Here is a 20136-nt window from a genome sequence, read left to right as displayed (position 1 = left end):
AAGCAGTGCACTGCAGAATGTGATAGATAAGAGGGTAGTCAGTTAGGCAGTATCAGGATGCAATAAAATATAATTGGTCAGAAAACAATGTCACTACTGTCAGGTAAGGTGTTAAGTTCAAAATCAAACCCAACACAAAGTAGCATATATGACATTATGTCATACAAAACGCCTACAGCTGGAGCTGCAGCAAGTGAGTTCCCTCTGCCAAATAATACAATTGCCTGTCTAATATCCGCTAGATATCCCAGTTTAATATCCACCAAACTGATCGTTAGTCTTCTGCGTTACGTTTTACTAATTATTTTTATGTAATATGCCGTCTTTTCATCAATTACATTTTTATTTTTTATTATCTCAAATGTTCTTTATCTACAACTCCATATCCTTTACAGACTGTAAACTTTTATAGTCAGAAAACTATTATCTGTGTCAGTTTCAATATTCTTGACTGCCATTTGTATCGTATATGAAGCTTTTCAGATTGTAGCATTGTTACAGATAGTACTAGATGGTAGTGCTTTACTTTAGTGCTGGTGTTGTCTAGTTTTATATTTGGCTCTCCATTTGTGCTTTTGAGCCACTAATATACCTACGTCAAAGATAGATAGACGATTGATAGATAGATATTAGATAGATATAAAAGATAGACAGATAGATAGATATTAGATAGATAGATATAAAAGATAGACAGACAGATAGACAGATAGATAGATAGATAGATAGATAGATAGATAGATAGATAGATAGATAGATAGATAGATAGATAGATAGATAGATGGATAGACAGACAGACAGACAGACAGATAGATAGATAGATAGATAGATAGATAGATAGATAGATAGATACTGTAGATAGATAGATAGATAGATAGATAGATAGATAGATAGATAGATAGATAGATAGATAGATAGATAGATAGATAGATACTGTAGATAGATAGATAGATAGATAGATAGATAGATAGATAGATAGATAGATAGATAGATAGATAGATAGATATAAAAAATATGCCCATATCCAGACAGAGATAAAAAAAAAAATGAAGGCAGCACTCCATATGCTTTAAGGTGAAAAACAAACCAACACAGCAGAGCGACGTTTCATCTCACACTGAGCCGAAACGTCGCTCTGCTATGTGGGTTTGAATAAAGTCCTCTGTTTTTCACCTTAAAGCATATGCAGTGCTGCCTTCATTTTTTTTTAATCTCTGTCTGGATATGGGCAAGTATTGGACTTATTGTCTAGGAGGCCTGGCACCCACTAATAAATATTGTGCTGCTCCATTTTTTCTAAATAGACAGATAGATGTAAGAGATAGATAGATAATAGATAGATAGACAGATTGATAGATAGTTATTAGATAGATACATTGATAATAGATAGATATAGATGTTAGATGTTAGATAGAAAGATATATAGATAAATATGTGATAGACAGACGGATTTATAGACAGATAAATATTAGATAGATAGATGGATAGACAGATTGAGATATATATTAGATAGATAGATAGATAGATAGATAGATAGATAGATAGATAGATAGATAGATAGATAGATAGATAGATAGATAGATACAAACTGTAGATAAATGGCTATGGATGGATAGATAGATATTGTTTTTTTTTACTTTTTTCTTACAGATAAATGTGCAAGCCACCAATCAAATGGAAGAGAAAAAAGGTCTTCTGTGGATTCTCGATGAAGAAGTTCTCATCCAAGGTTCCACAGATGATAACGTTATCAACCGGTTGTGTTCATATTTTGAAAGTGTAGGCGAAGATAAACAAGGTGAGGAGTGAAAGCACCTCAGTATGACAGTAGATATACTGTATTTGAGTCTATCTAACATCTTAGGCTCTATACTAAACCAATCCATTAAACAGTATGGACCTGACAGATACGAAGCGAGTGTCCATTCTATCTTCAACTGGCAGTAGCGAGCATACATTTTTCTGTACATGGGGGTGTGTGCTTATGCATGAAATAAGTTACTATGTGGCATACAAGAACTTTTGTCATCCCTTTATGTTCGGAGCATACTTTGGGAGTATTTATTGGTGTAAACTGAACATAAGTAGAAAACAAAATGTCAACAGAGCCTTATATAATAAAATACTACATGTTTATCAGATATTTTTGACTGAATATTGACAATTTTTGGAATATTAATTAGCCAAGACAGTGATGTGGTTGACCAGTATAAGGACTATACACATAGAGTTTATTTTATCCATCCCTGCCCACTATCTAGAAACAGAGAGGTACAGATAATTGTGATGTCTAATACAGTATAGTACACTCATACACCTCTAGACAAGACATGAATGAGTGTAATTGAAAACAAGATTTCTGTATTGTAATCTCTGGTTTGCTTTTCAGATCATGGACCTCTTCGAAAGTGTGAACAACCTCTCCAATTTGAGATCCACCACCAGTTGGGCAAAGATCCCGTGCGATATGATGCTTCCAATTGGATCAACAAAGCCAAATTAAACTTATCTGCTGAAAATGCAGTGCTGGTTCTGCAACAATCTAAACTGTAAGTAGTCACGCAATATTTTTCTTGGCATCTCAAAGCAAACATGTGCCTAATGGAAACTCCTGATTCATGGAGTTCTTTCAAAGCTTTAAAGTGTACCTGTCATTGTAATATGAATTTAATAAATCAGCAGTACATATGAAAACAACAAACTTTGTAAGATATATTTTATCATCGAAATCTGCTTCCTTCTCCTCCTGGACCATTCATTTATTTTCAAAGTTCTCAATTGCACTTAAAATCTGTATTCAGTGGAAACAAATGTTTACATTATTGAGATAGAAGATGAGAGATACTACTGATAAGATTCTGTAGTGCCCCCACTGCCGCAGGGCCGAGGGGTACCCGGTACCGGGCCTCTGAGTCTCTGCTCTGGAGTTGTCACGGTGGCTAGGCCCGGTCCGTGACCCTGCTGTGGGGCGTACAGTAAATAATAGATGTGGATGGTGGTGGTGGTAAATAACGAGGACACCAGGTTGCAGTCTCTTTACCTCTTTACTGAAGATCTCTGGGTCCTCAGTCCGGATTCCGGATAACCAGGCTGCGCAAGTCCAGCCGGTCCAATGGCACCTCCAGAGTTCTCTTTGCAGGTGGAAATCTGTGCCTTCCTGCTAGCGCTATGTGTTGTGGTCCTCCCCTGCTATGCTTACGGAAAGTCCCCACAACTGTTGTGTCTGTTTCTTATGTTCCCTCACAACTCGTTCGGATGATGTTCTTCTCCTCCGTCCCTCCCTGATGTTCTGGTTAGGACGGCACCCGTATGACGAGTAGGCTCGGAGCTCTTCTGGGACCCTAGAGTCGCCCCTCTCCTAGTGCGCCCCCCATGTCTTCATAGGTGATGTATGTGAGACAGCCCGCCTGAGACTGACTGTCCTGCCATTGGTTTGAAGTATTGCTTGGAGCTAGATATATAAATACTTCCTCGGCGTTCCGGCCGCCGGTTGTGCGCCTCAGTAGGATGTTGCCTCGGTCTTACAGCACGACTCCTACTGGTATTTCTCCTCTTGCTTTGATCTCGTTTCTCACTCAGCACAATCTATCTTGCTTCCAATCCTTCCTTGGGCACCGCCGCTATACTGAGCAGGCACGGTCCCGTTACGTTCTCTCCAGTTGCCAGGCCTCTGTCAGGATCCCACCCCTGACAGGGACCCTACCAAATCTTCCCCCACAACACCCTCTGCCACAAGGTGTTGCCTGGTTCCAACCCAGTCAGCTTTCTCTCTAACTTCCTGCCTGACCCCCAGTTTTACCAGTATGTGAGGAGTGGCCTAATGAATAGAACCCTTAGCTCCCCCTGGAGGCCTGACTGTGAAATGTATTGGTGTATGTGATACCTGGTCAGATGAACTCCTTCAGTGCCATCGGACGTACCATAGCCCCCCTTAGCGGCGGAGCCACAGTACTGCAACGACCAGGACTCTGGGGCGCTGCACTCCCCCCCGGTTAAATCCAGTACTCCGGGACTGGGAAGAAAACAACAATACAGGTTAGCAAAAGACATACAATTTTTGTGAGTGCAATAACAATAAGCATATTTGAACAGAGCTTCCCTTTATGGGAGGTGAGGACACTTGAACGTTACAAACATGGTTAAATACCTTTAAATAACTTTTCTATAAATAACTCTCTTTACCCAACCGGGTATTCTACTTAGTGCAAAATTTTAAACATTAATTCAACATTGCCTTTAAGGATGTACACTCTAAATCCACTAAAGACCTTCTTATAACACATTATAAGGCAATTAACTTCATTCTCCTTCTTTAAATCTGCAGGACCGCCTGTCCTAACTGCTCCAGACCTGCTGCCTCTCCTTTCTGTTACAGGACCACCCCATTCTGCCCGGGCCTACTGTCCTTCCACTACTATACACAGTATAGAACATATTTTTCTTTCAGTTTAAGGTCACTGAGCCATCTCTATATGGCTCCTAAGAGGACTCACCAACTAACCCGTACGGGTTCACTTTCTGTCCTCATTTTCTATCAACGTTATCAAACATTTCTTACAGTCAACTAGTTAGGTACATATAACTTTTACATGTCAACATTATTACTTTCTTTCAAGGCATCATTATCACTTTACTGTTTTAAGGCAGTATTACTCGTAAGTACACAGGTGAACATCCCCTTTAAGAGGGGACCAAGTCTTTATGAGGTAGCGCATCTTCTCAAGCTACCAGCCCATACTCAGCAAAGGCTCCGGTGCGGTATCTTCACAAAGAGTCCTTCTTTAAGTAAAACCAGTAGGAAGCACCTTTAAGAAGGTGCAAACTATTTACAAGCAGTTTGTATCATGCACTGTTCATGATGGTGGCAGTTCTTTTCAACAGGAAACAGAAAGTAGAAAAAATAACCAAAAAGCAATAGGGATCCCGGGTAAACTAAGGGATCCCTTTAAGAATAACCCAGGTCGGGTATTAGTAGCAAAAAGCAGGGAAACAAACAGTTAACTATGTACAGTTTCAGGTTTCCGAGGTTTAGTTGAACGGCTTCCAGGGCTGCACCTGGCACTTAACCCTTCTTGGCCTGGGAAGAGTGAGGTCCAGGGTTACACCCAGTGCTGGACAATCGCCGTTAATCCATCTTGCATGTACTGTTAAATCATGCGCAGCGATGGAGGTCTGCGCAGCTTGAGTAGGGGCATTTGCTGCAGCAAAGGTAGCGGCTGCTGCAAGATCAGTCACTGGAACGGAGTCAGCAGTTGCGGCACTAGCAGTCACTGGAGTGATGTCGGTTGTCAGGGCAGGGTCGTCCTTCATACCTGCTTCAGATGCGGTCCCTCCGGTGCCGATCTGCTCCGTCTCCGCTGGGGTCTGGAACGCTGGTTGCGGGGCCTTGTGCTGCGACGTTGTCATCTCTGCTCGCAGCATACCCCTTTCCGGCAGGGCCTTGCTTTCCAGCTTCGGAGCGCTGGGACTTCTTTCCTGCTCCGGACCAGATGAGGCTGCCGACAGATGTCTGGTGAGGCTCCTGATGATGGCCTTCTTCCACCCGACCTCAGTGCTCAGCTGCGTCCGCCGGGGTCGGTCGCTGAGCTCGTCCACTCCGGCCTGCAGGAATTCAGCATCAGCGGTGAAGGCCTAGTTGCGGTGCCCCTCTGGGTGGCTGGGGGAGTCCTCTGCTCCGACCCCACGCTCCGGCTCCATGGCGTCCTCCATGTCGCTCGCTCCTTCTTCCTGGTCCTTTTCCCGCTCTCTCCTTCGTGGGCGGTTTCGTTTTCTCTGTCTCTGCCCACCATTGAGGATCAGGAGGCGGATCTCGGCTGCTGACGGACACGTCCTCAAGGGGCCGAGATATTTAGACTGGGCGGCCATTGTCTTTCGCGCTCTTCAGCTTGTTCACGCCCACTTCCACACCCTTCTTCTTCTCCTGCGCTCTCCTTAGCGCTGTAATGGCGGCGGTTTTGGCGCGAACTTTTGGCGGCAAGTGACAATCCACAGTCTTTGCAATAAAGTACAGTCCAAGCACAGTAAATCACAGTTCCAAGGCACACATGACCTGATTCTTCAGGCTTAAGTAGATCCTGTTCGTGACGCCAAGTTGTAGCGCCCTGTTTTCATCTATCTAGTCAGAGGGCCTCACTTTGCTGAATCTATATTCATACTGCGTTTGTGTTTTCTTCTTACCTAACCGTTATTACATGTGGGGGGCTACTATAACTTTTGGGGTTTCCCTGGAGGCAAGCCAGGTCTGTGTATTCCTCTTATAGGGGTAGTTAGCTCTCCGGCTGGCGCGAGGTGTCTAGGGATACAACGTAGGCACACCCCCTGGCTACTTTTATTTGCGTGTTAGGTTCAGCTTCGCGGTTACCTGAGATACCATCTTCCTAGAGCTAGTCCGTTTTTGCCCATGTCCCTGCCATTGGGAATCATGACAGTATTGCCGGCCATAATGTATTAAAGGTATTGGCTAAAGAAGGAGAGAAAAAAGAAGTTTCTGACCTTTTTTTTTTTTTTTTACTCAGAGGTTCTGTCTAGCCATAATTGCAATCTGCTGTTTTGTTTTTTTTGTTTTTTTTTCTCTCCTCTTAACCCCTGAATGGCTCAGATCTCTGCTATTGAGAAATGGATATCCAGAGTTTAGCTTCTAATCTTAATACTCTTGCATTTAAGGTTCAAAATATCCAAGACTATGTGATACATGCTCCTATGTCTGAACCCAAGATCCCTATACCTGAGTTCTTTTCTGGAGATAGATCTCGCTTTTTGAATTTTAAGCACAATTGTAAATTGTATCTTTCTCTGAGATCTCGTTCCGCGGGAGACCCCGCTCAGCAGGTTAAAATTGTTATTGCCTTGTTGCGGGGTGACCCCCAGAATTGGGCATTTGCATTGGCACCAGGGGATCCTGCGCTGCTCAATGTGGATGCGTTTTTTCTGGCACTGGGGTTGCTCTATGAGGAACCTAATTTGGAGATTCAGGCTGAAAAGGCCTTGCTAGCCCTCTCTCAAGGGCATGATGAAGCTGAAGTATATTGTCAAAAATTTCGAAAATGGTCTGTGCTTACTCAGTGGAATGAGTGCGCCCTGGCGGCGAATTTCAGAGAAGGTCTCTCTGACGCCGTTAAAGATGTCATGGTGGGGTTTCCTACGCCCACAGGTCTGAATGAATCCATGACTATGGCTATTCAGATTGATCGGCGTTTGCGGGAGCGCAAACCTGTGCACCATTTGGCGGTGTCTTCTGAGCAGGCACCGGAGATTATGCAATGTGATAGAATTCTGTCCAGAAGTGAACGGCAGAATTATAGGCGTAAAAATGGGTTGTGCTTCTACTGTGGTGATTCTGCTCATGTTATATCAGCATGCTCTAAACGCACAAAAAAGGTTGATAAGTCTTTTGCAATTGGCACCTTACAGTCTAAGTTTATTTTGTCTGTAACTTTGATCTGTTCATTATCAACTATTACTGTGGATGCCTATGTGGATTCTGGCGCTTCCTTGAGTCTTATGGATTGGTCCTTTGCCAGACGTTGTGGGTTTAGCCTAGAGCCTTTGGAAGTTCCTATCCCTCTGAAGGGTATCGACTCCACACCTTTGGCTAGGAATAAACCACAGTTCTGGACACAAGTGACTATGTGTATGACTCCTGACCATCGGGAGGTGATTCGCTTCCTTGTGTTGCATAACTTGCATGATGTCTTAGTGCTTGGATTGCCATGGTTGCAAACTCATAATCCAGTCCTTGACTGGAAAACAATGTCTGTGTTAAGCTGGGGATGTCAGGGGGCTCATGGGGAAGTACCTTTGGTTTCCATTGCTTCATCTACTCCCTCTGAAATTCCGGCATTTTTGTCTGATTATGGTGATGTTTTTGAGGAGCCTAAACTTAGTTCTCTCCCCCCTCACCGGGATTGCGATTGTGCTATAGACTTGATTCCGGGCAGCAAGTTTCCCAAGGGTCGTTTGTTCAATCTATCTGTGCCTGAGCATGCTGCTATGCGAGAGTATATTAAGGAGTCCTTGGAAAAGGGACATATCCGTCCATCCTCATCCCCTTTAGGAGCAGGTTTTTTTTTCATGGGTAAAAAAGATGGCTCCCTGAGGCCCTGTATTGATTATCGCCTGTTGAATAAGATTACAGTCAAATACCAGTATCCTTTGCCACTACTGACTGATTTATTTGCTCGTATTAAAGGGGCAAAGTGGTTCTCTAAGGTTGATCTTCGGGGTGCGTATAATTTGGTGCGGATCAAGCAGGGAGATGAGTGGAAAACTGCATTTAATACGCCCGAGGGCCATTTTGAGTATTTGGTAATGCCTTTTGGTCTTTCTAATGCTCCTTCAGTCTTTCAGTCCTTTATGCAGTCCTTTTCCGTAAATACCTGGATAAATTTATGATTGTGTATTTGGATGATATTTTGATTTTTTCGGATGACTGGGAGTCGCATGTTCAACAGGTTAGGAAGGTTTTTCAGGTTTTGCGGTCCAATTCTCTGTTTGTAAAGGGTTCAAAGTGTATCTTTGGGGTTCAGAAGATCTCCTTTTTGGGGTATATTTTTTCCCCTTCTTCTGTTGAGATGGATCCTGTCAAGGTTCGGGCTATTTGTGATTGGACGCAGCCTACTTCCCTGAAGAGTCTTCAGAAGTTCTTGGGCTTTGCTAATTTCTATCGTCGATTTATAACTGGGTTTTCAAGTGTTGCTAAACCTCTGACTGATTTGACTAAGAAGGGTGCTGATGTTGCCAATTGGTCCTCTGCGGCTGTGGAGGCCTTTCGGGAGCTTAAGCGCCGCTTTTCTTCTGCCCCTGTGTTGCGCCAGCCTGATGTTTCGCTCCCTTTTCAGGTTGAGGTTGATGCTTCCGAGATTGGAGCGGGTGCGGTTTTGTCGCAGAAAAGTCCCGATTGCTCAGTGATGAGACCATGTGCATTTTTCTCTCGAAAGTTTTCGCCCGCCGAGCGAAATTATGATGTCGGTAATCGGGAGCTCTTGGCTATGAAGTGGGCATTTGAGGAGTGGCGTCATTGGCTTGAGGGTGCTAGACATCAGGTGGTGGTCTTGACTGATCACAAGAATCTGATTTACCTTGAGTCCGCCAGGCGTCTGAATCCTAGACAGGCGCGCTGGTCATTGTTTTTCTCTCGGTTTAATTTTGTGGTTTCATACTTGCCGGGCTCGGAAAATGTGAAGGCAGATGCTCTTTCTAGGAGTGTTGAGCCTGACTCCTCTGGTGATTCTGAGCCTACGGGTATCCTTAAGGATGGAGTGATTTTGTCTGCTGTCTCCCCAGACTTGCGACGTGCTTTGCAGGAGTTTCAGACTGATAGGCCTGATCGTTGTCCGTCTGGGAGATTGTTTGTTCCAGATGAGTGGACCAGTAGAGTCATCTCAGAGGTTCATTCTTCTGTGTTGGCGGGCCACCCTGGAATTTTTGGTACCAGAGATTTGGTGGCCAGGTCCTTCTGGTGGCCTTCCCTGTCTCGGGATGTGCGTACCTTTGTACAGTCTTGTGATGTTAATGCTCGGGCCAAGCCTTGCTTTTCTCGGGCTAGTGGATTGTTGTTGTCCTTGCCTATTCCGAAGAGGCCGTGGACGCACATCTCTATGGACTTTATCTCGGATCTCCCGGTTTCTCAGAAAATGTCCGTCATTTGGGTGGTGTGTGACCGTTTTTCTAAGATGGTTCATTTGGTACCCTTGCCCAAATTGCCTTCTTCATCGGAGTTGGTTCCTTTATTTTTTCAGAATGTGGTTCGCTTACATGGTATCCCGGAAAACATCGTGTCTGACAGAGGATCTCAATTTGTGTCTAGGTTCTGGCAAGCGTTCTGTGCCAGGATGGGCATTGATTTGTCTTTTTCATCTGCGTTCCATCCTCAGACTAATGGCCAGACGGAGCGAACTAATCAGACCTTGGAGACGTATTTGAGGTGTTTTGTGTCTGCTGATCAGGATGATTGGGTCACCTTTTTGCCGTTGGCAGAGTTTGCCCTCAATAATCGGGCCAGTTCTGCTACTCTGGTTTCTCCTTTCTTTTGCAATTCAGGGTTTCACCCTCGTTTTTCGTCTGGTCAGGTGGAGTCTTCGGATTGTCCTGGAGTGGATTCTGTGGTGGATAGACTGCACCGGATTTGGAGTCATGTGGTGGACAATTTGAAGTTGTCTCAGGAGAAGACTCAGCAGTTTGCTAATCGTCATCGTCGTGTGGGTCATCATCTCCGTGTTGGAGACTTGGTGTGGTTGTCTTCTCGTTTTGTCCCTATGAAGGTCTCTTCTCCTAAGTTCAAACCTCGGTTCATAGGTCCTTATAGGATTTTGGAGATTCTTAATCCTGTATCTTTTCGTTTGGACCTTCCAGCATCTTTCACCATTCATAATGTTTTCCATAGGTTGTTATTGCGGAGGTACGAGGTACCGGTTGTTCCTTCTGTTGAGCCTCCTGCTCCTGTGCTGGTGGAGGGTGAATTGGAGTATGTTGTGGAGAAGATTTTGGACGCTCGTATTTCCAGACGGAGACTTCAATATCTGGTTAAATGGAAGGGATATGGTCAGGAGGATAATTCTTGGGTGACTGCCTCTGATGTTCATGCCTCTGATTTGGTTCGCGCCTTTCATAGGGCGCATCCAGATCGCCCTGGTGGTTCTCATGAGGGTTCGGTGCCCCCTCCTTAAGGGGGGGGTACTGTTGTGAATTCTGTTTTTGGCTCCCTCTGGTGGCTACTGGTGGTACTGGTTGACTTTGGTCTTGTGTTTCCAGTGCACCTGTTTTCATCAGGAAATTGGGAGTTTCCTATTTAGTCTGGCTTCTCAGTCACTCTAGTGTCGGCAATCAATGTTACCAGAGCATCTCTGTTGCTTGCTACCTGCTCCAAGTCTGCAATTCAGCTAAGTTGAAATCTTTGGCTTTTTGTGTTTGTTTTGTCCAGCATGCATTTATATTTCTCGTGCTGCTGGAAGCTCTAGTGATCTGAAATTACTACTCCGGTGTCATGAGTTGATAACGGAGTTAAGGTGGTTTCAGGATGGCTGCTTAGGGTTTTGAGGTAACCGCGAAGTCCTCTTTTGTATTTTCATCTATCTAGTCAGAGGGCCTCACTTTGCTGAATCTATATTCATACTGCGTTTGTGTTTTCTTCTTACCTAACCGTTATTACATGTGGGGGGCTACTATAACTTTTGGGGTTTCCCTGGAGGCAAGCCAGGTCTGTGTATTCCTCTTATAGGGGTAGTCAGCTCTCCGGCTGGCGCGAGGTGTCTAGGGATACAACGTAGGCACACCCCCTGGCTACTTTTATTTGCGTGTTAGGTTCAGCATCGCGGTTACCTGAGATACCATCTTCCTAGAGCTAGTCCGTTTTTGCCCATGTCCCTGCCATTGGGAATCATGACAGCGCCCCCACTGCCGCAGGGCCGAGGGGTACCCGGTACCGGGCCTCTGAGTCTCTGCTCTGGGGTTGTCACGGTGGCTAGGCCCGGTCCGTGACCCTGCTGTGGGGCGTACAGTAAATAATAGATGTGGATAGTGGTGGTGGTGCGGTGCAGTAAATAACGAGGACACCAGGTTGCAGTCTCTTTACCTCTTTACTGAAGATCTCTGGGTCCTCAGTCCGGATTCCGGATAACCAGGCTGCGCAAGTCCGGCCGGTCCAATGGCACCTCCAGAGTTCTCTTTGCAGGTGGAAATCTGTGCCTTCCTGCTAGCGCTATGTGTTGTGGTCCTCCCCTGCTATGCTTACGGAAAGTCCCCACAACTGTTGTGTCTGTTTCTTATGTTCCCTCACAACTCGTTCGGATGATGTTCTTCTCCTCCGTCCCTCCCTGATGTTCTGGTTAGGACGGCACCCGTATGACGAGTAGGCTCTTAGCTCTTCCGGGACCCTAGAGTCGCCCCTCTCCTAGTGCACCCCCCATGTCTTCATAGGTGATGTATGTGAGACAGCCCGCCTGAGACTGACTGTCCTGCCGTTGGTTTGAAGTATTGCTTGGAGGTAGATATATTAATACTTCCTCGGCGTTCCGGCCGCCGGTTGTGCGCCTCAGTAGGATGTTGCCTCGGTCTTACAGCATGACTCCTACTGGTATTTCTCCTCTTGATTTGATCTCGTTTCTCACTCAGCACAATCTATCTCGCTTCCAATCCTTCCTTGGGCACCGCCGCTATACTGAGCAGGCACGGTCCCGTTACGTTCTCTCCAGTTGCCAGGCCTCTGTCAGGATCCCACCCCTGACAGGGACCCTACCGAATCTTCCCCCACAACACCCTCTGCCACAAGGTGTTGCCTGGTTCCAACCCAGTCAGCTTTCTCTCTAACTTCCTGCCTGACCCCCAGTTTTACCAGTATGTGAGGAGTGGCCTAATGAATAGAACCCTTAGCTCCCCCTGGAGGCCCGACTGTGAAATGTATTGGTGTATGTGATACCTGGTCAGATGAACTCCTTCAGTGCCATCGGACGTACCATAGCCCCCCTTAGCGGCGGAGCCACAGTACTGCAACGACCAGGACTCTGGGGCGCTGCACTTCTATGTAGAGGGGAGAAGAGATCAGGATAGAGGAGCTCCTATCTCCTCCCTCCTCCTCTACCTCTCCATAGAATCTTATCTATAGCAACTGTCATCTATTTCAGTAATGCAACATTCTGTCTTCACTGAATACAGATTTTACCCATGAATTGAGAATTTTGAAAATGAATGATCAGTGCCAGCCAGGGCTTCAATTATGATTGCTCCATGAAAGATGTGATGATGATTAAATGCAGGGATATGGCTTTTTACCTGTTCTTGAAGTCAGTTGTTAGATTGGCATGGAGAACAGCCAAATCCCACTCCTGGAGGGAGGCTAGGTGCGGCTGCCTGGGAGAGCCATCGGACTGCCTCGTTAGACGGCAAACAGCATACTCTTTTTGGCTTTGCCCAGGGTAGTAACGCCTATGCATAGTGTGATTAAAGTGTGCGCTCTCATATTCACTGCTATGTTTAGGAAACATCTTGCAATCAGCTAAAAAGATTGTGTTAGATAACAAATGCCATTCAAGATATCCTTTTTGATTCTGACCATTGATATCTAAAAGGTTACTTCCTACAATGTGATTAGTAGAAATGGAGAACAAGTCATCCACATTTCTTACAATCCATTTATAAAGGTTCTTTACCAGTGTCGAGTGGCTTTCCACTAGACATTACAAGTAACTGAGCCCTAAGAAGCCCTAAGAAGCTACTGTATTTCTAGTGCTCTTTGCTTATTTGAACTCTACCAACCATTGACAACATCTACCAATCCTATACTATCAGTGAACTCTGCATATGATTTTGTCTGCTCCCAATCTTTATGCAGTGTGGAGATACAAAGACCATACTGAAACTAAAGTCATCACCTAAGCATGGAAAGCATATTATATCCATGCTGTCCTTGAATGAAATGAACAACAGAGAATCCTAAATCCACATGCTTTTTTCTGAATTAAAAAGGCAATGTGTGGCCTAGTGAATAGCTCTCTTCCATTGCCCAGCAAACAGTGGAATTCGAAAATAAGCCAGGTACATCCAGGCACACATTGACTAGGAATGAAGTAATTCCGTCAGCACTAGTAATGAGCGAGTGTGCTCATTACTCGAGTTTTCCGAGCATGCTCAAGTCTCAACCGAATATTGCCGATGCTCAAATGAGACGCTCGGATCCTTTCACGCATATTTCGTGGCTGTAATACAGCCAAAAACATGGCTACAACCGTGTATGGCAGGCAATCCCTGCATCTTTCTTTAAGCCATGGAACATGCAGGGCATGGATCTGAGCATTGTATCTGAGCACTAGCAATACTTGGTTGAGACTCGGGCATGCTCGAAAAACTCGAGTAATGAGCACACTCGCTCATCACTAGTCAACACATGAAACAGCATCAACTGCTTATGTGGTGGAAGCAAACTGACCAGCAAAATGAGCATGGCTCGAGCTGTCCTTCTGTGCCTTTTGATTGTCTGTCTGGTATCCATTCCACATCTGCAAGTAATTCCTGGTCATTGTCTTCAGACCCATCATCATCCTCATTTACAGTTTTCTGTACTCTTCCTTCTCTCCCTCCATTATATTGTCAATTAGCCTTTTGTGTGCCCAAGAAACATTTGTGCATTCATCCATTTATGTAGAAACTTAAAGAGAACCTGTCACATGAAAAAACACTATTTACTTGCTGATGTGGGGTTAATATGCAGATTAATAGCTTTCTGAACCTGCCCGACACCTGCACTTTGAGACCTTACTGTCAAAATAAAATTTTATTTATCCTCCTGGCAGTTTTCTGGTTTCAGTTGCGGGAGTGTATGGAGAGCAGTGGCTGTAGCCGCACCCTCAGCACTGACTGACAACTGGGTCTAATGATACTGTAAGTCAGTACCTAGGGCGCGATTATAGCCGCCGCTTTCCATGCACAGAACGGTAACTGAACCAACTCTGCCACCATCCCCGTGAGCAAAGCGTGAACACTGCCAGGAAGATTAAAGCTAATTTTCTCCCAGCAGTGGGGCTCAAGCTGCAGGTGTTGGGCAGGTTTACAACATTATTAACCTGCGGATTAACTCCTTATCTGCAGGATAATTCCATTTTTTCACGAGACAGGTTCCCTCTAATTCCCACTTGTCCAAGATCATCACAACTGGTGCCAAACCACCTACTGTAGATTGTACTGCCTTTTGCAAAAGATTTGTGTATGTTCAAACTCACTGATAGAAACCTAATCACCATTATTTCTTGAAAAAAAATGTTCTTAGGTAATGGCACAAAATGCTATTTTGTTTTTTTCATGTATCAAATTTTTGATACATCTCATATTCTTTCTTACTTTTGGTAAAAATAAAGTTATTTGTGCCTGTATCTGTGGTGCCTTTCCTTGGTAGCACCAGTGCAGGATATGGCATCTGTGGAGAGCAGGGCTCAAAGGGCAAAATTGTTGTAACTGTATTAAAAATTCTTGAAATTTTGTTGCAATTGTTAATGATTTTTTGAGTCAGATGAAGCTACCCAGAAGAATACTTCACAGGATTAGACCCCTAAACAGACACTTAATATTCATGCTATATGCAGCAGGATGTGGTTTAAGAAGCAGGAGGTGGATTATTCAGTTGGCACAGGCAAGGGACAAGCCTGAAAGTCAGAGTAAAAATTACTGTAAAAGTGATGATGCTGGCTAAGACAACCAATCATCACAGCATAGTGCAGAAATAGAACAAGCCGTGTCCTCAGTCTTGATAAAAAGCCATTGTAATTATTTAATAATTAGTGATGAGCGAACTTGCTCACCACTACTCGTTACTCGCAAGAGTATCACTATGCTCGGCGTACTCGGTGAGCAGCGAGCATTTCCGGGATTCTTCGGCGGTAACTGCAGTCTCCACCCAGCCAGTTTTGGCAGACTTTAGATACCCAATCACGATGCAGGGATTGTCTGCAGGCCATGAAACGCCGCAGCCATCTTGTTGTGGTTGTGCAGTGATTGGCTGGGCCGCACAGCATCATCCCGAGTATAAGAGACCTGGCGCCGCCCTGCTTGCATTCTGCTCCAGATTCAGCGAGAGTAGGGAGAGCTGCTGCCAAGATAGGGTCAGAATCGTGGTTTTAGCGTTAGTGTAGGTCTGCAACTCTTACATTCACAACTCCTGAGAAACCAACAGTCCTTTTTAGGGCTAATTCGTGGGTCCCAATATTGCAGCGCTAGGTAGGCAGGGCACAGCATATCCACATCAGTGCTAGGCCTGCTGCCACAGTATGTGCATCCATTGCTCCCACTGCATCCTTCCCAAAGCTCCATAACTGCTTGCTGCTCCTGCAGCTTATTTATTGTCTATATACCTCTTTTTTTTTCAAAATATCCCCCCCCAAAAAAAAATATACAGTCTGTTCTGTCAGACTGAGGCCTGTTGAAAAGTGATAGTTTGTCAGGCATACGTAGCAAAGCTGTGTGTGCTACCCTTGTGCTACCCTTGTGCCCCTTTTTTTTTTTTTGGTGTTTTAAATTCACCGAAAAAGGCCTCATATATCTCTGTGCTCCAAGTTTGGGCATTGGAGGCCGGCGTACTTATTTTGTGGCTGTGTGATACTCAAATTCTATACAACACTATTTAGCATAAAAAAAATTAAAAGGCCACAGATTTGCCAGTGTGGTATTTCTGTTACAGCCGTTAACCGTCATATATCTCTGTGCTCCAAGTTAGGTCATTGGAGGCTGGTGTACTTTTTTTTGTGCCTGTGTGATACTCAAATTCTATACAGTGCTATTTAGCATCCAAACAAATTCAAAGGCCACAGATTTGCCAGTGTGGTATTTCCGTTACAGCCGTCATATATCTCTGTGCTCTAAGTTTGGGCATTGGAGGCCAGTGTACTTAGTTTGTGGCTGTGTGATACTCAAATTCCTTACAGAACTATTTAGCATAAAAAAATTCAATGGCCACAGATTTGCCAGTGTGGTATTTCCTGTTACAGTCGTCAACCGTCATATATCTCTGTGCTCCAAGTGAGGTCATTGGAGGCCGGTGTACTTATTTTGTGCCTGTGTGATACTTAAATTCTATACAGTGCTATTTAGCACCAAAAAAAAATTGAAAGGCCATAGATTTGCCAGTGTGGTATTTCCGTTACAGCCGTCATATATCTCTGTGCTCCAAGTTTGGGCATTGGGGGCCAGTGTACTTATATTGTGGCTGTGTGATACTCAAATTCTATACAGCGCTATTTAGCATCCCAAAAAATTTAATGGCCACAGATTTGCCAGTGTAGTATTTCCATTACAGCCGTCAACTGTCATATATCTCTGTGCTCCAAGTTAGGTCATTGGAGGCCGGTGTACTTATTTTGTGCCTGTGTGATACTTAAATTCTATACAGTGCTATTTAGCATCCAAAAAAATTGAAAGGCCACAGATTTGCCAGTGTGGTATTTCTGTTACTGCCGTTTACCGTCATATATATGTCATGTCGGACGCCGTTCAGACCAGGTCGTCCGACAGACAGCGGTAGTTCCGCTTTTGACCACTATTTGCTCATTGGCGTCGGCTAGATTTTGTCTAGCTGTTCCGGGGTTAATTTACCTGATCCTCGGATTGGAAGCTGGGCCATGCCCATTGCCTTTAAATAGCTTTCCTGATCATTGGGCGTCGCCGATTATAGCTTCTGTCTTGCGTTGTTATCTCGGTCTGGAGTGGAGAGCTGGTTGTTGGAGAATCGTTGCTGGTGGTGTATTTTCCTTTGTCTTATTTACTCCTTCCTATATTTGTGTTTATTTTGCCCTGCACATTTATAGTGTATTTCCTGAGTGACTGCGGCGTGGTGTATATTTTCCTTTATCCTTGTCTGTGCTAACTGTGGGTATTGGTGTATTGCATTCACTGGGTGGAGGGCAGAGGTTTTCAGCTTAGGGTTGTAACAGGAGGCAGGGTGAGGTTCGAGGCCTGGACATGCACACCATCAGTGTAAACTTCAGGTAGAGGGTCAGTCAGCATTTCCCTAGTCTGAGGGAAATTGCAGGGGCCTGGGTTATTAGCTCTCGCCCACCTAGTCTCCCAGCGACATTGTAATCGGCCCAACAAAAAAAAAAAAAAGGTGTTTCTTTTTTTTGTGTTTTGTCATGGATCCCATGACTTCCATAACCTGCCAGTTAGAGGCGCTGTCCCTACAGGTCACGGAGTTGAGGGGGGCAGTACAGCAACAGGGACTAGCAGTGTCTAATGTGCAAGCTAGAGCGACAGAAAGAGTTGCTGAGCCTAAATTTCCTTTGCCTGAAAAATTTGCTGGGGAACGCAGTAAATTTGTTTCTTTTCGTGAAGCTTGCAAACTATATTTCCGTATGCGCCCGATCTCCTCGGGTAATGAGGCTCAGCGTGTGGGCCTGGTGTTGTCATTGTTAAGCGGGGATCCCCAAGCATGGGCGTTTTCTTTGCCATCTGATTCTGCTGCATTTGACTCTGTGGAGAGTTTTTTTCCTCTCTTGGGAAAATCTACAATGAACCTGACAGAATGGCTCTGGCAGAATCTAAGATACGCTCTATTCGCCAGGGGGAGCGAGTAGCAGAGGATTACTGTTCTGAATTCCGCCGCTGGGCGATCAATACCTAATGGAATGATCCAGCATTGCGGAGTCAGTTTATTCATGGGGTTTCTGGAAGGGTTAAAAAAGCCCTTTTGATGTACGAGACTCCTGCTTCTCTAGATTCCGCCATGAGTCTGGTTGTCCGCATTGATCGCCGTCTGCATCAGGGTGAGCATGAGACACCGCCTGTGGGTGAAGGTTTAGGTTCACGTGAGGTTGCTGCAGGTGAGCCCACGGAGTCTATGCAAATCGCAGGGGTGTCACATGTAAAGCGTCGAACCCCAGAGATCAGGAAGCAGGGAGCCTGATTTTACTGTGGTAAAATTGGTCATTTTATTAACATCTGTCCTCTGCTGACTAAGAAAAATGCAACGGCGGAAAACTTCTAAGCTCAGAGGGTGTGGAGGAGACCAGTCTGAGCTTATGTATAGCCTCCATGGTGGTTTCTCAATGCATGCTCCCTGCAAAGGTTTTTATCGCTGGCAGTGAGCTGCCAATTACTGTTTTTGTGGATAGTGGTTCAGCCACAAATCTCATTGATGAGGAGTTTGCGCACACAGCAGGTTTTAGGATTGAGAAACTGTCTCATCCTATCCACTTGTGTTATGAACTGGTGGTTTAGGAGCAACATAGGATGTGCTCTGGAGGAGGTGGTACCTGTACTGACCGCAGCTCCTGAGCTTAACACAACACTAGAAGTAGCCGTGGGATGTTCCTGTCACTCCCTAGACACCTCGTCACAGCCGGAGGACTAACTACCCCTAAAGATAGAAACAGGAAAGCTATCCTGCCTCAGAGAAAATTCCCAAAGGACAGACAGCCCCCCACAAATATTGACTGTGAGTGGAGAGGGAAATGACATACACAGAATGAAACTAGGATGTAGCAAAGGAGGCCAATCTAGCTAGATAGATAGAACAGGACAGAATGCTGTGCGGTCAGTATTAAAAACTAGAAAAATCCACCACAGAGTTTACAAAAATCTCCACACCTGACTAAAGGTGCGGAGGGTAAATCTGCTTCCCAGAGCTTCCAGCTTAACTGAATAAATCCATACTGACAAGCTGGACTAGAAAAAAAACATAGAATGTGCTGAACGATTAAGTCCACAACAAGTGGAAAGCAAAAGAACAAAGCAAGGACTTATCTTTGCTGAACTGGTCAGAATATCAGGGAAATCCAAGAGAGATGTGAATCCAAGCAGGAACCATTGACAACTGGCACTAGCTGAAGGATAGAGCCAGGATAAATAGCCGAGCCAGAATAGACGATCAGTGGAAGCAGCTGCTGACTGCTAAATCCAAGGAGCAGCAGTTCCACATAAATCCACCGGAGGGAGCCCAAGAGCAGAACTCACAAAAGTGCCACTTACAACCACCGGAGGGAGCACAAGAGCGGAATTCACAACAATACCCCCCCTTGAGGAGGGGTCACCGAACCCACACCAGAGCCCCCAGGCTGTAAGTCCACAAGGACAGGGTCCTCTCCCCTCTGTACCAGTGTGTCACTGTAAACCTGTTTACTGTAAATGATATCTATAACTCTGTATGTAACCCCTTTCTCATGTACAGCACCATGGAATTAATGGTGCTATATAAATAAATAATAATAATAATAATAATCAGGACGAGCCAAGTGAAAGGCACGAACCAAATCGGCGGCATGGACATCGGAGGCAACAACCCAAGAATTATCCTCCTGGCCACAACCCTTCCACTTGACAAGATACTGAAGCCTCCACCTCGAAAAACGAGAATCCAAAATTTTCTCCACCACATATTCCAACTCCCCATCAACCAACACCGGGGCAGGAGGATCCACAGAGGGAACAACGGGCACCACATATCTCCGCAACAAAGATCTATGGAAAACATTATGGATGGCAAAAGAGGCTGGAAGGGCCAAACGAAAAGATACCGGATTGATAATCTCAGAAATCTTATAAGGACCAATAAACCGAGGTTTGAACTTAGGGGAAGAAACCATCATAGGAACATGACGAGAAGATAACCACACTAAATCCCCCACCCGAAGCAGGGGACCAACACACCGACGGCGGTTAGCAAAACGT

At 45.0% G+C, this 20136-nt stretch overlaps 1 protein-coding gene across 1 annotated transcript in view; it reads left to right on the top strand.

Moving 5' to 3' along the window:
- MYO18B (myosin XVIIIB) overlaps positions 1–20136 on the top strand; it is a 1084067-nt gene that overhangs the window by 360092 nt on the left and 703839 nt on the right. The window contains exons 18-19 of the mRNA XM_077295498.1: positions 1648–1795; positions 2387–2546. Coding sequence (XP_077151613.1) covers positions 1648–1795; positions 2387–2546 — 308 coding nt within the window. The remainder of the gene's footprint in view (positions 1–1647; positions 1796–2386; positions 2547–20136) is intronic.

This window comes from Ranitomeya variabilis, chromosome 1 (assembly GCF_051348905.1).
Source record: "Ranitomeya variabilis isolate aRanVar5 chromosome 1, aRanVar5.hap1, whole genome shotgun sequence".
Lineage (NCBI taxonomy): Eukaryota > Metazoa > Chordata > Amphibia > Anura > Dendrobatidae > Ranitomeya > Ranitomeya variabilis.
Note: the sequence above shows the minus strand (reverse complement) of the source record. Positions and strands in the feature narration are given on the sequence as shown.